Source organism: Podarcis filfolensis (assembly GCF_964270895.1).
Source record: "Podarcis filfolensis genome assembly, chromosome: 10".
Taxonomy (NCBI): Eukaryota; Metazoa; Chordata; class Lepidosauria; order Squamata; family Lacertidae; genus Podarcis; species Podarcis filfolensis.
Window position 1 is genome coordinate 42,264,924 of NC_139612.1, and position 15,010 is coordinate 42,279,933.

Sequence of the window (15,010 nt, forward strand, 5' to 3'; positions counted from 1 at the left end):
AATAACTAACTGGTAGATTAAAAAAACATCACAGCAACTCATCAGAACATAAAGTTATGAAAGCTGAGCGCTGCCCCCACTCTCTGTCGAGTGGTAGCAAAAGTCCAGTGGGTTCCAGGAGCTCCCCATAGTTTGTCCTCCTTTGAAGAATCAAAGATGTGGAGGAGACTGACATAGCTTTAAGAAATATAATTGATTCACATATTTACACCCTCAGTCTGCATGGAGGGAGTCCAAATCTTATGGCACAGTCATTTCAAGAGAGGCTTGTTCCTATCAACAGTGCAGCACAGGAGTCAAAGGCTGCAGAGCTACTTATAGTGAAATAATTTTGTACCACATCTCCAGCAAACACGCACTATTACTAATATACTTATACCTGTTTGGATAGGATCCTTCCTGACACAGCAGCATGAATTCAATGAAGGCATATAAATGTTAATCGTTGTAAAACACAGAGTGGGGCCTCGGCATTGAGAGGTTTTGTTCTTGTGATGTGTTCGCAACTTGGGACATAACTCTGAGGACAAATTGTATGACACTTACCCCTGCTGATCTGTTTCTGGTCGCATGTCATATACCTGACACTGGGCAAGCTTCACAATCACTCCAGATCTACGTAACTCTAGTGCTCCCTGCTGTATTTTGGCCACTTTGGTCAGGAATGCCTGAAACATATTGTAAAAAATAAAGAAAATGAATTTCAAAAAGAACATAGGACAATATTTTTGTTTAAGTATTTTTCTGTCAGCAACCTTAAAACATGCTCTCAAGTTAAAACACAAAAACTGAATTAAATTTGTTTATTTAACACATCCAATGGACATGATTTAAAATACACTTATTTAGAATTCTAGGATTTAAAAGCAACTTGGAATAACACATGGTGTTGCACTAATCTAAGAAATTGCTGAGAGGTTTTTTTCTATGAACTGATCCCCCATAACATGTCATAAACTGCATTTGAAATGCTTCTCAGAGACAACTTGCCATGCAGAACTGGGTGGGGGTGGAAGAGCTGCAGGTCAAGAAATGTAATTCTTAAGCAACCTCCACATGTGGAATTAGGTTTTCAGATTTTGGATACTGGCTATACAGGCTACTGCCCCTTAAAAGACAACCAACTGCTGAGGAGCAGAAAGGGAAAACCTCGCCTGATCCAGTACAGCAGAGCAGATCCAGAACTTGCTATGTACAGAAGTGGAGAAAAGCTAGGATGGAAGTAGGAGTCCTAGTCTAGCAACCTGCCACACCATCACTTTCCTCCAAGTGGAGAGGAGAACACCCTGTGTTTTATACCAGTAAGCTATAAGAAGTATGAGAATAAGACATCTCTATCTAGCTAATATTTGTAATAGGAACCCTGATGTGACACAACACTTATTAAGCCAGGTTATGCATGAGGTCTATGTACCCACACACAGTTTCTTTTGCTCTTGCCCTGGTTCCTCCTGCCATACAAATAGAGAAACAAGCCAAGAAGCTACAACTGACCATAGCTTGCCATTACACACAAACTAGGAACACTGGCTCCCAAACATGCCATGATATGAAACCACGTTTTAAAGTTGCCTTACAAACCTTGGCATGTTTGGATGCCATACACCCCAATTCCCAGTTTGCATGTAACAGGAAGCTTTGGTTAACTGTGGTTTCCCTGCTTGTTTATTTACTTGCACAAAGGGGCTGTATGCAGGTTCATGATGCTCATGCTTATCTTGGATTATTAATCCAGGATTTGGCTGTGTGGACCCCAGGTCACTGAACAGTTATTAAGATCTTACCATTTTTGACTCATAGGTGTACAGTGCTTTAAGAAGAGGAGGCTGGGGTGTAAGTAAGCTTTGCAGCTTGAGGTCATCATCTGCTAGGCTATCTACAAGTACTTTTAGATAGCCACTGTTGGAGAGATACAACAACCATTGCTGCTGTTTATCTACAGAGATGATGCGATCAAGTAAGGCTAGTGCTAGCATCTGAAAAACAAAAATGAAAGATTAAATTCCTCAAGAAAGGATACAAAAATTATCTACCGTATTTTTCGCCCCTTAGGCGCACCGGCCCATAAGGCGTACCTAGTTTTTTTTTTGGGGGGGGGGGAATAAAGAAAAAAAAATATTTCCCCCCCAGGCGCGGGGCTGGGGCGGGGGAAGCTCAGGCTTTCCCCGACCCCAACCCCCAGAACAGGCAGCTCTCCGCAAGCCTTGGGAGACCGGCGCGACTTCCCGCCGGGCTCCCACGGCTTGCGGATATCTGCCTGAAGCCCAAACCAGGTCGGGGGACAGCAGGAAGGTGTGCTGCGCCTCCACGCTGTCCCCCGAGCTTGTGGGGCTGGCGGCGGGGAGAAGTGTGCTTCTCCTCGCCGCCAGCCTCCAAACCAGGTCGGGGGACAGCGCGCTTCTCCCCACTGCCAGCCTCCAAACCAGGTCGGGGAACCGAAGCCCGGGGCGTGCTGTGCAGCGCGCCCCCAACTTCGAGATGCAGGCTGCTATCCGCATGCGTAGGGAGCCCGACGGGAACTCCCGTGGGCTCCCAAGGCTTGCGGATAGCTTCCTGAAGCCTGGAGAGCGAGAGGGGTCGGTGCGCACCGACCCCTCTCGCTCTCCAGGCTTCAGCGAAAGCCTGCATTCGCCCCATAGGACGCACACACATTTCCCCTTCATTTTTGGAGGGGAAAAAGTGCGTCCTATAGGGCGAAAAATACAGTAATATCTGCTACAGCTTATTTAAAAACAGGGTATTACTAACTATGTTGAAATAATGGGAATATACAATATCTGCAGACTAGCTAAGATGATACTGGCTCCTAATACTTTAATGTTTTACATTTGCAAGCATGGCAACAAATATTGTACTATATGAAGTTATTAGTCTACAGCTGCAGCGGCATATCTTGCGAGAATGCAAAATGAGAGAAAAACGATGTCCCAGTTTCAGAAGTGCTCTATGGGGGTTGCTGCTGTGCTAGTTCCAAGAAATCTCCACACAAGCAAAAACTAGTGAAATTTTCTTGTTTTCAAATGACATTATTTTAAAAGTTCTGATAGTAAATAAAATCTGTGAATGGGCCACTAATCTGCAGATTTAAGAAATGTCTAGGAAAACATGCATTTAACCTACCCCCACACTAGATCACTGACTGCTGTGATATCAAGAGTTGGGTAGACATTATCAAGGGGGATGGCAAATGTAGATGCTATTTTTAGTGGCAAAAACCTTTTCTTTATAATGTCCAGTTTGGTTGGTCATGATTATGTACATGCTATTAATCATTAACTGTGTTTCTTCACAAACTGGCAAATTACATTGAAACTATATGGACTGCTTTAAAAATGAAGAACAGAACAAGAGTAAACACTGGGCATTCTTTCCCAACCTTCATAGCTTACATTATGTTCACTCTTCATTATCTACTACCTTTTCTGCTATAGAACCAACTTTAAGTACAAATGCAGTCATTTTTTTCCAAATGTAAAAACTGAATGATGTAACAAGGAAAGCGTTATAATTATCAAATGCAAGTATGTAAGATATGAAAGACTTACTAAACTTCTTTTTAAAAAATCCTAAACTGTCAAGTAATTCTTTAATAAATATTTGAATGTTCCAAAATTAAGACATCAGTATGTGTTTCTCCCCAAATTGTGACCTGAACCTGTTTAAAATTAAAATACAGAATATCTTATTTTATTTACCCGTCCAATTTCATGACCATCACAGGCATCTCGGCAGACCACCTCCATTAGGGCAGAACCATAGCTTTCAATAATTGCCATGTTTTCTCTCTGCAATTTACTGTAAGCATCTTCAGGCGCTGTTAAACGCTCCCACGTGGTCTTCTTGGCTATAAAGAGGAAGAAAAGGACAAAATTAAAGGCGAACAACTACATTTGCCTTTATAGGCAGGGGAAGAGGAGAGCATTTTAGTTGGAATGTTCAAATGAGAAAACAGATCCCTCAGCAAAGAATGTTACTTGTAACAAAATACAAACAAAAAATCTTCTTCGGATGATCTCTGATGGGAAACACACACAATTTACTTCAGTGAAAGAACACAAGATGCCTTCAATGGAAATGTGCTCGTGACAGAAGAAAATTAACCATTCACGCTTTTGGGTCACAGCAGTCTATGAACATAGATGAAATCAAAGGCTGGAAATGGGGCATGAAATAAAACTGACCAGTCAGCTTCATACATATATGGGACTGGGAAATAATGGCTTTGGGAAGGCTGAAAAAACCCCAGAAATAAAATTATTATTGCTGATGGAGAATGGGGGGAAGTATGGGACTGTGAACTCTGGTCATATAAAGAGATCAAATATAGTTGCAAATGCAGCGCATGTTCTCTTTTCATCACCATTTTGTATTCTACCTGCTTCTAGGGTGTCTGGTTCATCTGGTCTCTGAGCAATCTGCAAGTAGTAAAGCAGTGATCCATACAGATGTGTTCTCACTCGCTGGAAGCCACCACCTGCTCAGACAGAAAAAAGGGTATTTATACTGTGGAAAAAGACAGCAAACATAAACCATTCTTCTGTTGCTATCCACCTCAACTTATTTACAGAATGTTGGCTTTTGTAATGCACACGCCAATCTCTTTCCATAGAACCTGGGGAGCACATCAACCAACTGCTCCAAAGATTATGGAAACTATTTTAAAGTGGCCATTAACAATTACCTGTTTTCAGAATGAAATCCAGAATCTTTTTCAATATGATATGTAGAGAAGAGTCTCCGATAGAGGCGAATCCCACCACCATGCCTTCAGAACCAGGTGGTGTTGTGAAAGAACCATCCAGCATCAAGACAAACTGCGAGTGCCCGGGCAAAGGGACGGCAAATGGCTCCTTTTGCTCCGTTCGCACACACTGACTTAAGTGGGCGGTCAGGGTGAACACGGCTGCGGCCACAACAGGCATTAACTCCTGAGCAGCATCGTCATTCAGGATCTTACGGGAACAAAAGGAAGAGTTGCTATTTTGGTACATGCTTGTGATACACGTCTGCATAATTTCTATAGGCATCTATAATACAAATCACTGTAAGCAGAATGTTCAATTTTAAATAGCAATGAGACAAATGTGTCTCAATCATGAAGCAGTGTGTGGTACAGAAACACTGATCTCCTTGCTGGATCCTGCCCCCCAAACTCTCTACTTTGATTGGATCCAAAAAGTACAGCTATGACAATCCAAGAACATTCAAAAGCCCATATCCAGCCTCCCAAACCTCCCTTGAGTAAGTGTTAAAAAGTCTGTAAAGTGAAGTTGGGAAGCAACAGTAACAAAAGCTAAATAAGTGGCATAGCTGACTCAGAGAACATAGATTTTGTTAGGGGAAATTGCTGGTAAATATGAATGGATTGGAAACCATTGGATATTTCATAATTCAACTGTGCATTTTAAAAAACTCAAAATGGACACCCAAACTGGCCATCAGCGTCACCATACCATGTCATTTCAAGGGACTTACCTTGTCATGCAAATCTTGTAAGAGATCACGGATAATAAGCTGCCTATCTTCAGGTTGTATAAGGTCCTGTGGGCAGGCAGTTAATATGATTTCCACCAACTGCCTCCAGGACTCCAGAGCATGCCGCTTAGCATAGAGACACTGAAGGAGCTTGTTCCGTTCCACAACATACTGGAGAATTGTGTTGATTTCCTGGACGGTCAAGGAAAGGGTTATCTCATAGGAGACCAAAAAAAGGCTCTATTTTTAAACAAAGTTGCAAAGGACATATCTAAAAAGTAGCTTCTGAGAAAGTTAATTTATATTATACCCTTGGCCTATAATCAAGCAGGGATTGTGCACACATGTTTGCGTTCTCCGCAGTTGCCCAAGAAACCCTAAGACTGCCTTTCAAACTCAGCCAAGTTTCAAAAGCAGCTTGAGGATTTTGCCAGGGAGCTGCTTAAAAGGGGGGGGAATGCCATCAGAGGAATGTGGGTTGTCTCCCCATTGAGATTCCCTTTAAATAGCAACTCAAATTGCTTTCTATGCACCCCTTCTGGGCAGCAGAATTCTCAGTCTCAGTTTTCCTTAGAAGCGATGCTCTGCTTCATCGTGAAACCAGCATCACGGTCACTGGGTGGCCTTAGGGAAGACGAGAATTGCCAGCGCTACCTACATCCAAGCCCTGCTGACACAATAAATGAAGTATTGCAAAGTAATTTATCTGAAAGCATTTATAAAGTGAAAAGAGCTATATAAATGAATGACAGATATTGGGCTCTTCCAAAAAAACAATTAGTAGTAAAATAATCCGTGCAGCTGTTTTTCAAGAAATGGCCACAACTGTGGTTGAGCACATGCTATGCATGTCAAAAAAAAGTCCTGGGTTTAATCCCTAGCATCTCCATGTAGGGCCCTTGCTTGAAGTCAGTCAGTGTCAACAATGCTGAGATAAATGGACCAATAAATGGATTCTGTATATGGCAACTTCCCAGGTTTCAATCAAGCTTACACATTTTAAGTGGTCTTACCTCCATGAGCAAAGGTCTCTGCCCAAGGGCTGCCATCCCTTGTAGGGCATTAACTTCAGCAATCAGAACTTTGTGGAGATGCTAGAATTGAAGAACGGAAAGTGGTGTCTTTTGTTAATCTATTATGTGTAAAATTTGGAGACAACTGTGAACATGAAAACACTGCTAATTCCCTTTCTGATTCACTTCATTCATTTCATATTTGGGTCCACAATTTCATTTCCATCCCAGTTCAACTTAAATGAAACAGGCCCAGGAAAATACAACAATGTTCAACTTGAAATGTCAGCTTTCCTTTTAAGACATTCAATATAAGGCACTGTGTTTTGTAAAGAAGCTGGCACAACAGTGGTATGAACCTGAAGATAACCATATCACTATCAGGTATGTAAATAAAAGCCTATATAAATTATTCCAATGTTAATTCTCACATTTGAGAGGCTACTAATGTAAATGCTGACATACTGAAGTCAGTGGGAGAGTTAAGGTTTTATCAAAAAATCTTCCACAGAAATAAAAAATATACATACTGAATATACATAATGTTTGCTGCACTACACCCTTAAACTGTGAAGCCAGGTACAGAGGTTTCTAGAAATTGCTCACCTTGACATTGCAGATAACTGGTCCACGTGCACTTCTGTTCTCGCAGTTGGCAATGACCTGCTCAATTTGAGCACGGTCAAAAAAATCCAGCTGCAAAGGTTCTGGGATCTCTTGACTGAAGTCAATTGAGTCTAGGATGCTCAAGACCTTCCTGCGTACTAAGGAAGGGAAAAAATCTATTCAGAAATGGAAGAATCAGAGTTTAACTGAATTCTGAAGACAGAAGTTAAAGCAGCTTTAATGGAAAGAGCTTTCTGATTATAATTTAATTTTGTTCCTAATGGTTTCCGTAAATTCTATATATAAAAAGGGAAACATTTAAACCTGAAATGTTAGATGTAGGCACAAATATCTACTTACAGCAGGGTGGGAAAACCTTTTGGCCTGGAGGGCCAGATATTTCATTCCACCCTCAACCTCTGGGCCAAATGACATCAAGTGATGGACAGGTGGGTGGTCCTGCCCCCCTCTCAGTGTTAGCCTAACAGTGATGGGGAGAGCTAGTGAACAAGCAGGACTGAACTTCCCACACAAAAGCTGATGCATGGTGAATTCAATCCTGCTCTCTGCAAGGTTGGAGCGCGCAAGTTCCCCATACGAGATGTCTTTTGTGCTCCTGAACCAAGCAGAATTGAACTCCCCATGCACCAGCTGATATAGAGGAAGTTCCATCTTGCTTTCTTCTGTCACATCTCTACTTGCCCCACACTTTACATATGGCAGGTAGGCACGGTTTGGAGAAAACAGCCTGGCGAGCCAAATGGGGAGACTTGATGGGCCAAATCTAGCCTGTGAGACAGAGGTCCCCTGTCTTTGACATATAGTCAGATCCTGGACTTGTACAACCCTATCCTACCAAGATATTGTCATGCACACAGCAGTTTGATTGCAATAGTGTTTGTTGAGGCTCTCTCTCCCTGCCCCCCCACCAGGAGCTCTGTCACACTGACCACAAAAAGGGTTATTTAAAAAGACCCCGGGAGGTGCAATAAACAGCCCAACAAACTGCAAATTAGTATACAGATTTATAGCTCATGCCTGCTGTACATGAAACAGTTGTGTTTTAGATCGCTGACACAACATTGAAACAATAGTTTACAGTTAAATTAATTCACCTGGCTCATAGCCACCAATTTCTCAATATAAGCAAAAGCAAAGACAGGACACAGACTGCTCAGGTTCTAATCCAGAGTAGAAGGACTGAGTAAACCAGCCACAACGAGACTTACCTTTGGCGGCAGTATCAAAATGAAGAAACCCACTAACAGACCGGCTTTCATCTTCTATGCCTCCTTCACCTTCAGCTAAGAGGATTGAAATTTTGAAAAAGTTTACTTAAGAGATTGCCTTGCCCCATGTGGACCTATTTGATCACTTTGATCTGCAGATCTTGCACTTTTACAAGTGTCACATGATCTCCATATGAGGAGGCATTTCATTAGTGTGGCTTGGACCTCCCTGTTTAATGACATTAAGCAGTCACCCTCACTATATTGTGCTAGATTGCTGCTGAAAATTTTCTGCTTCAGCAAGCATATTCAGACATTATTTAATTACCAATATTTGTTGTTAAAGTTCTCGATTTTATCTTTGCTTTCAATTATGATAGTTTAATGCATATTTGTTTTAAATCAGTTTATGGATTTTAGCTGTGTTTCACTGAAAATTTTATTTGTATACTCCTTGGAGAGCTTTTCCCAAATGAATGAAAGCAAAGTTGCACAAATTCAAACTTAGCAAAGGACTTTTAAAAATTAAAAATGTTGCTTTCTAGGGAAATTCCGGGACGCGGGTGGTGCTGTGGATTAAACCACAGAGCCTAGGACTTGCCGATCAGGTCAGCAGTTCGAATCCCCGCAACGGGGTGAGCTCCCATTGCTCGGTCCCTGCTCCTGCCAACCTAGCAGTTCGAAAGAACATCAAAGTGCAAGTAGATAAATAGGTACCGCTCTGGTGGGAGGGTAAACGGCGTTTCCGTGCGCTGCTCTGGTTCGCCAGAAGCGGCTTAGTTATGCTGGCCATATGACCCAGAAGCTGTACGCCGGCTCCTTCGGCCAATAAAGTGAGATGAGCGCCGCAACCCCAGAGTCCGCCACGACTGGACCTAATAGTCAGGGGTCCCTTTACCTTTACCTTTACCTAGGGAAATTCCAGCCTAATAAATGCATTAAAATATTGTAAGGTTATAATGATTCCATAGTGTGTGTGGTATTATGTCTCAAGTGCTATAAAATATATAGAGTGTACTATAAATGCTCAGTACGGCCCACAACATGACTGCTAATTCATGTGGTCTGAAACCTTGGCTTATATTTACTTCCAAGGTTAGCCACTATAAAGTGTAAGGAAAGCATTATATCATTCAGATATGAACGTGGAAAGTAATAAAAAAATGGAAAGGAGCCCTTTAGATATGAGCAGTCTTTGATTCTTAGAGCAGCCTTCCGTGCTCCATTTACCTAAGTAGGATTTGACAGGCATGTCATCCAGAAGGAGGTGCAGGAGTCTCTGTGTGTGAGAACGCTGGCGGTTCAGTGAAGTAACGCGCAATTCTATAGAGGCCGTCTTCATTAGCCAGGACATCTGGTTCAAAGCTGGAATCTCATGCTCTGAAAGTCAAGATAGGGCAAGAATGGGAGCAATACAGACACTTCAGAAGAGTCTACCATTGCTGGTTGGACTCATGTTATTTTTGTTACACATCTGCTGCTTGGAAATGTGAGCAAATGGGGCATTGCTCTCTATGTGGGAAGTTGTTTATGTAAAGCAGCTTTCCACACAATGTAATTAATGGCAAAGCCCTGAAAAAGAGGAGCCGCTTTTGAAATGTATATTCTCTTGGCCCTCCAACTGCACAACATGGACATCACCTTATTAGAAAAAAATAATGCACACAGAGTGGCTCTAAGATACCTACAAATACACAAAAGGAAAAATGACTTTTCTCTCCCTGCCAGGACAAGAATTTGCAAATCTTGCTAAGACGAGACTTTCCAAATTCTGTTAAAAAGGCAAAACAGAAGAAGTGATTCTTCCAAGCAATGAATGAGAATTGAAAAAAGAATGTAAGATCACTGGTGTCTCTTCAAGTTTTATTCAGTGCTATATGAGATCCAGAATGCCTCATTCTTCAATACTTTTAAAAGGGCCTTGAAGATATTCTGTCATGGTCTTCAGTGACTAGTTGTAGACTGAGTGACATAAATGGTGTTGTGATCTGTTTTTTCTAGCTAATGCTGGGTTATTTGTTGTTTTTACTAGTTTTATGAAGTAGATGTTACAAATATTCTAACTAATATTTTTTGTGTATATTTTGCAAGCCACTTGTAAATAATGTTTCTTAAATCCAGATTCAAGTAGGTAGCCGTGTTGGTCTGACACAGTCGAAATAAAAAATAAAAAAATTGTTCAGTATCTGAAGAAGTGTGCACACACACGAAAGCTTATACCTAGAACAAACTCAGTTGGTCTCTAAGGTGCTACTGGACAATTTTTTAATTTCTTAAATGCAGGCTATAAATAACTTGCTAGAAACAAAATTATGAGACTGTACTTGAAAAGTCGTACCTTTGACAGAAAATGGTAAATGCTGCAACTGAGAGAACAAAAAATCCTGGCTGGTTCTCAAATATCTCATTGTCGGGCCTGAAGTGTCTGAGCAGGCACACAACTGATAGATCACCTGTTTGAACAAGAAGGAAATCCAGATATTAGTTTCCTTTAATACTAGCCAAAATATTTCTAATTAAGTATTGTATTTAAACTCAGATCTACTCATGCAATCCTATACACATTTACCTGGAAGTAAATCCCATTCAATTCAATGAGACATACTTCTGAGTAGGACTGCAATGTTAAATGTTTTTTTAAAAACTGAAATTATATTAGTAAACTGAAAAAATCAATTCCCTCCAAATTGAAAGCTCATTGGATTTATACAGAGCACCCCATTTTAGCTTTCCTAAAACAGGAAATATCATGTATACCTGGTAACACAATTCTGCTAGATGAGGAGATTGTTGAACCGCTGTGGGACCAGACCTTGTTTCGGTACCATTCTCCAGTATGGTCAAAATAGCGTGTAGGCAAGTTCTAGGGCAGCCCAATACACCTGTAGATGCAACATTCATATTTAGGGGGAAAACTGTGCATGATGTATAGAAACGAAACATCACCCTGTTTTTAAGATTTACTTCACAAAAATAGCAAATATTTTACTCTAATTTAACATTGCATTTTATCAAAACTGGACTATGGCAAGGATCCAATTATTCATTCATTTTGTCAAATTTATATATACTTTCTACAGCACACTAATGTTAATACTGCTTACTAATTTGAAAAGATAATTAACAAACGGAACAGCAAGTAGATCGGGGTGGGCAGCCTTCGGCCTGTGGGCCAATCCTGGTCCTCCAGGGGGTCCAGTTTGGCCCTCCAAGGGGTCCATTTTCCCCAAGCCACACCCATTCATGTCAGCTGATGGTCGGGAGAGTGGGGTTTGCTGCATGCCTGTTCCCACCCCCAAAGCAGCAGGATTTAATGCCCCACACATCAACTGATGAGCAGGGTTAAATCTGGCTCAGTCTGACTCCTCTTGGGTCTTGCCGGGTTTTGCAAGGTGTCTGGTTTTTGCAAGACTTTTCACTTGCAGCTGGCCGGCATGAAACATGTGGTCATAGCTGTAATCACTCACAGTAAAGTACTCTTGACGTAGATCAGGCTTCCTCAGACTTGGCCCTCCAGATGTTTTTGGCCTACAACTCCCATGATTCCTAGCTAGCAGGACCAGTGGTCAGGGATGATGGGAACTGTAGTCTCAAAACATCTGGAGGGCCAAGTTTCAGGAAGCCTGACGTAGATCATTTTGTTATGTCTACTGAGCGTGAAACTTCTGCCCATTCTGGGCAAAAATAAATTCCTTCTACTACTGAGCTGATTCCTTCCAACATATGAACAGCAGCTCCCCCACCCTGCCCTCTTCAGCCATGTACCTGGGTCTTGCAAGTTTGTGTTGCTCACAGGCTTCTTGAATTCATAACCCAGAAGATACAAGGCAAGATTTGGTGGGCTGCACTCCAAAGAGGCGATGAGAAGGTTCAGGATGTTAATCCTTGTTTCATGGTAAATTGGGGCCTGCTTCCTTTCAGCTTCAAGTTCTGGGAACCAAAAATACACATCAGTGATACAAATTCATGAAGTGCTCAATTCTAATATCCAATGGCTTTTAATGGAAACATACATGATTTGCAATAATGTACAATATTTTTGTTACAACAGGGAAAATAGGCACTTGCCTAATCACTTGTGTTGACCTATCCAGGCAGGGAAGCGTACACGAAAGTATTTCCACGTGTCAACATGCCTCAAAGAATTATCAGCAGTATAAATTGCCAGTCCATCCACATAAAAGTATTTCGTGGAGCAGTGACTTTAATAGAATTGCTTTTAAAACTAGCTTGCAAATTAGTGCTCTGCCTTTTGCCCAAAATGTTATAAAAATAAGAAAAAAGGACACACGATTCTGAACTCAATTATAGGCCAAAAATATATTAATAAAATGGTTTTCAGTTCTGCAAATAGTCACATTCTGAGGATCCTTGATAATTCATTCTCAGTTATCCTGCAGCTTATTTTAATGTACAAAAAACATGGACTACTTTCATACCTTCATCAGGATTAATGATTTCTTCAGCAGCTTCATTGTCCAAACATTCCACAAACCCAGCCATTAGTTTCTGGCTGATATTCTGGATTTGCAACCAAAAAATGGAAATGAGAAGATAGTGAGGTATTATACAATGACAGATTGATTTAGGACCTCCCCTGCCTATCTTGAAGCCCAGGCAGAACAATATAGGGAGAAAGTCTCTTTCAGGAAACTGGGTCCTGAGACTTTAGGATTTAATACATCAAAACATCTTAACGGCCCTTGTATTGTGCAGGTAGCCAATGCAGATCTTTTGAGTTATATGGTCATATGCAGACCATAAAGGATCTTCAGACTCCTCCTCCCAGAAATCAGTTGTAGAGAGTCTTGGGAAATGATCCCAAGTTACATGAAGCAGCCTTAATGCTAAAGTTAAGTAAGATTTGATTGCTGACTAGATGGGAAGGTCCTGAGAACCATACAAATGTAAACAACTCTGACCTGGTTAGAAACCATTCTAACAGTAAAGGCATGTGCTGGCTACATCATTCTTCCCCTCCCTTGCATAAAAAAACAAATGTAACAACAGTTACCTGGTCTTGTGTGAAATCTCCAATCAATTTGACCTGAATATTAGAATTACAGGAAATGCAACACAGGATCTTGGAACTTTCAAAAGCCAGTTCAGGATTGGTATTGCCATGATAAAGATACCTTGAAAATTACAAGAACATAGGAATTGTCAATAACTAGAAATGCCAGAAAAAAGGGGGAAAGGGAGCCTTAATAATGCTTCCATGCTGGAAGCTGCCCAGAGTGGCTGGGGTGGGGTACATATAATAAAATTATTATTATTCATAAAAATTAGTATTGAGGCTAAAAATATATATGCAGAAGCAGGTGAAGGGAGGCGAGAATAGCAGCAGCAGCATTGCTCACTGTGACAGAGATGGCATGAGGCAGCAGCAAGGTCAAGCTCTGGGTTGCCATCACTGCTGTGCACACCTGTGGGCTGCCGTTGTCAACCCTGCCACTGCTTTGCCCTGTTCCACTGACACAAACACAGCACCACTGCCACCAGCAAGGTGATGCTACTGCTCTCCCTACTCCACCCTCATATGCTGCTGCTGCATGCAGCTACATCAGACATGTATAGATGATACTAAATCATATTATACACAAATAGCTCTCATTTGTTCCGAATGCCAGCCATTTATAACCAAAACAACACACACACACAGAAGGAGGGCATCAGCAGACCCAGGGGAAACCCCAAAGGCTTTCAGACATATGCAACTGCTCAGAATAGATTCATAATTTGGACCCGATCCTTAAAATCAGGTCAGTACAGAGACAATATTTGATTTCTTTGCAGTGGGCTGAATAGTGATAATCTGTGTAAGGAGCAGAGCAAGCTGTAGGAACCTCTCAACAGGCACACAATGGTCTCACATTATGCCAGTCTCTCTAGAACCACATCTGTCTTTCTAAATGCATTGGTTCTACCTGGCAATATTCACCACATGGTCTGCCTTTTTAGTCCGAGGGTTGATTCCTTGCAGCAGCTGTTCCAGGGATGTAACAATCAGGGAGAGGTGGCTTTCCCTTAACAAGTCCATGAAAAGGTTCTCTTTCTGTAGGGTCAGATTAAGCAGGCCAAGGCAATACTGTACAGCTTTCTCCAAGTGCTTCTTTCCTGTGGAAGGAAAGGAAATAAAGACAATCCCACTTCCATGCCTAGAAGGCTTATGAGGGAAACAAATAATGCTGCAGTCTATCTACATATGTGCATTAATAGAGCCATAATAAATCACAGTTTGTATTAAAAGACCCCACTCAAGAATGGCCAACTTTTATTCAACAGCTTTCCTTGCAGTGGATCTACATAATGAAGAATTCAGTTCACTGGCTATACAGTAAGTAGCATCAAAATATTTTTTTAAGTTGAATTTTTAATTTATTTTTGCTACATACCAGGGAAAGGAGCATAGGTATCTAGTTGTTTAACCCCTTCTTCCAGCAAGCTAAGGCACAGTTCCAACATTGGTGACTCATTCAACAGATGATACATCAGGTTAAATCCAGGTGGTTTATAAGCTATAATTTCTTCTCCTAAAAAATTAAAAGCACAATTCAGTAATATCAGCATTATAGTTTGTCAAAAAAATTCCATTGTTTTTTTTTGAAGCAAATCTAAATACAGTCACCACCCCTTCTTCTCCTATACCAGCTTCAAAACAATGACAAAATCCAGCTGCTTTTTACA

The 15,010-nt window shown here is 41.2% G+C and overlaps 1 protein-coding gene across 3 annotated transcripts in view; it reads right to left on the bottom strand.

Moving 5' to 3' along the window:
- The window catches only part of NUP205 (nucleoporin 205), a 35,743-nt gene that overhangs the window by 6,398 nt on the left and 14,335 nt on the right, over positions 1-15,010 (bottom strand). For all 3 annotated transcript variants that reach the window (XM_083573616.1, XM_083573617.1, XM_083573618.1), the window contains exons 17-33: positions 14,719-14,856; positions 14,251-14,440; positions 13,338-13,458; positions 12,763-12,844; positions 12,089-12,253; positions 11,081-11,205; positions 10,662-10,776; positions 9,554-9,703; positions 8,324-8,398; positions 7,095-7,252; positions 6,489-6,569; positions 5,476-5,667; positions 4,682-4,952; positions 4,376-4,474; positions 3,696-3,844; positions 1,785-1,976; positions 547-668 (exon numbers count right to left, since the gene is read on the bottom strand). In XM_083573616.1, coding sequence (XP_083429742.1) covers positions 547-668; positions 1,785-1,976; positions 3,696-3,844; positions 4,376-4,474; positions 4,682-4,952; positions 5,476-5,667; positions 6,489-6,569; positions 7,095-7,252; positions 8,324-8,398; positions 9,554-9,703; positions 10,662-10,776; positions 11,081-11,205; positions 12,089-12,253; positions 12,763-12,844; positions 13,338-13,458; positions 14,251-14,440; positions 14,719-14,856 — 2,425 coding nt within the window. The remainder of the gene's footprint in view (positions 1-546; positions 669-1,784; positions 1,977-3,695; positions 3,845-4,375; positions 4,475-4,681; positions 4,953-5,475; positions 5,668-6,488; positions 6,570-7,094; positions 7,253-8,323; positions 8,399-9,553; positions 9,704-10,661; positions 10,777-11,080; positions 11,206-12,088; positions 12,254-12,762; positions 12,845-13,337; positions 13,459-14,250; positions 14,441-14,718; positions 14,857-15,010) is intronic.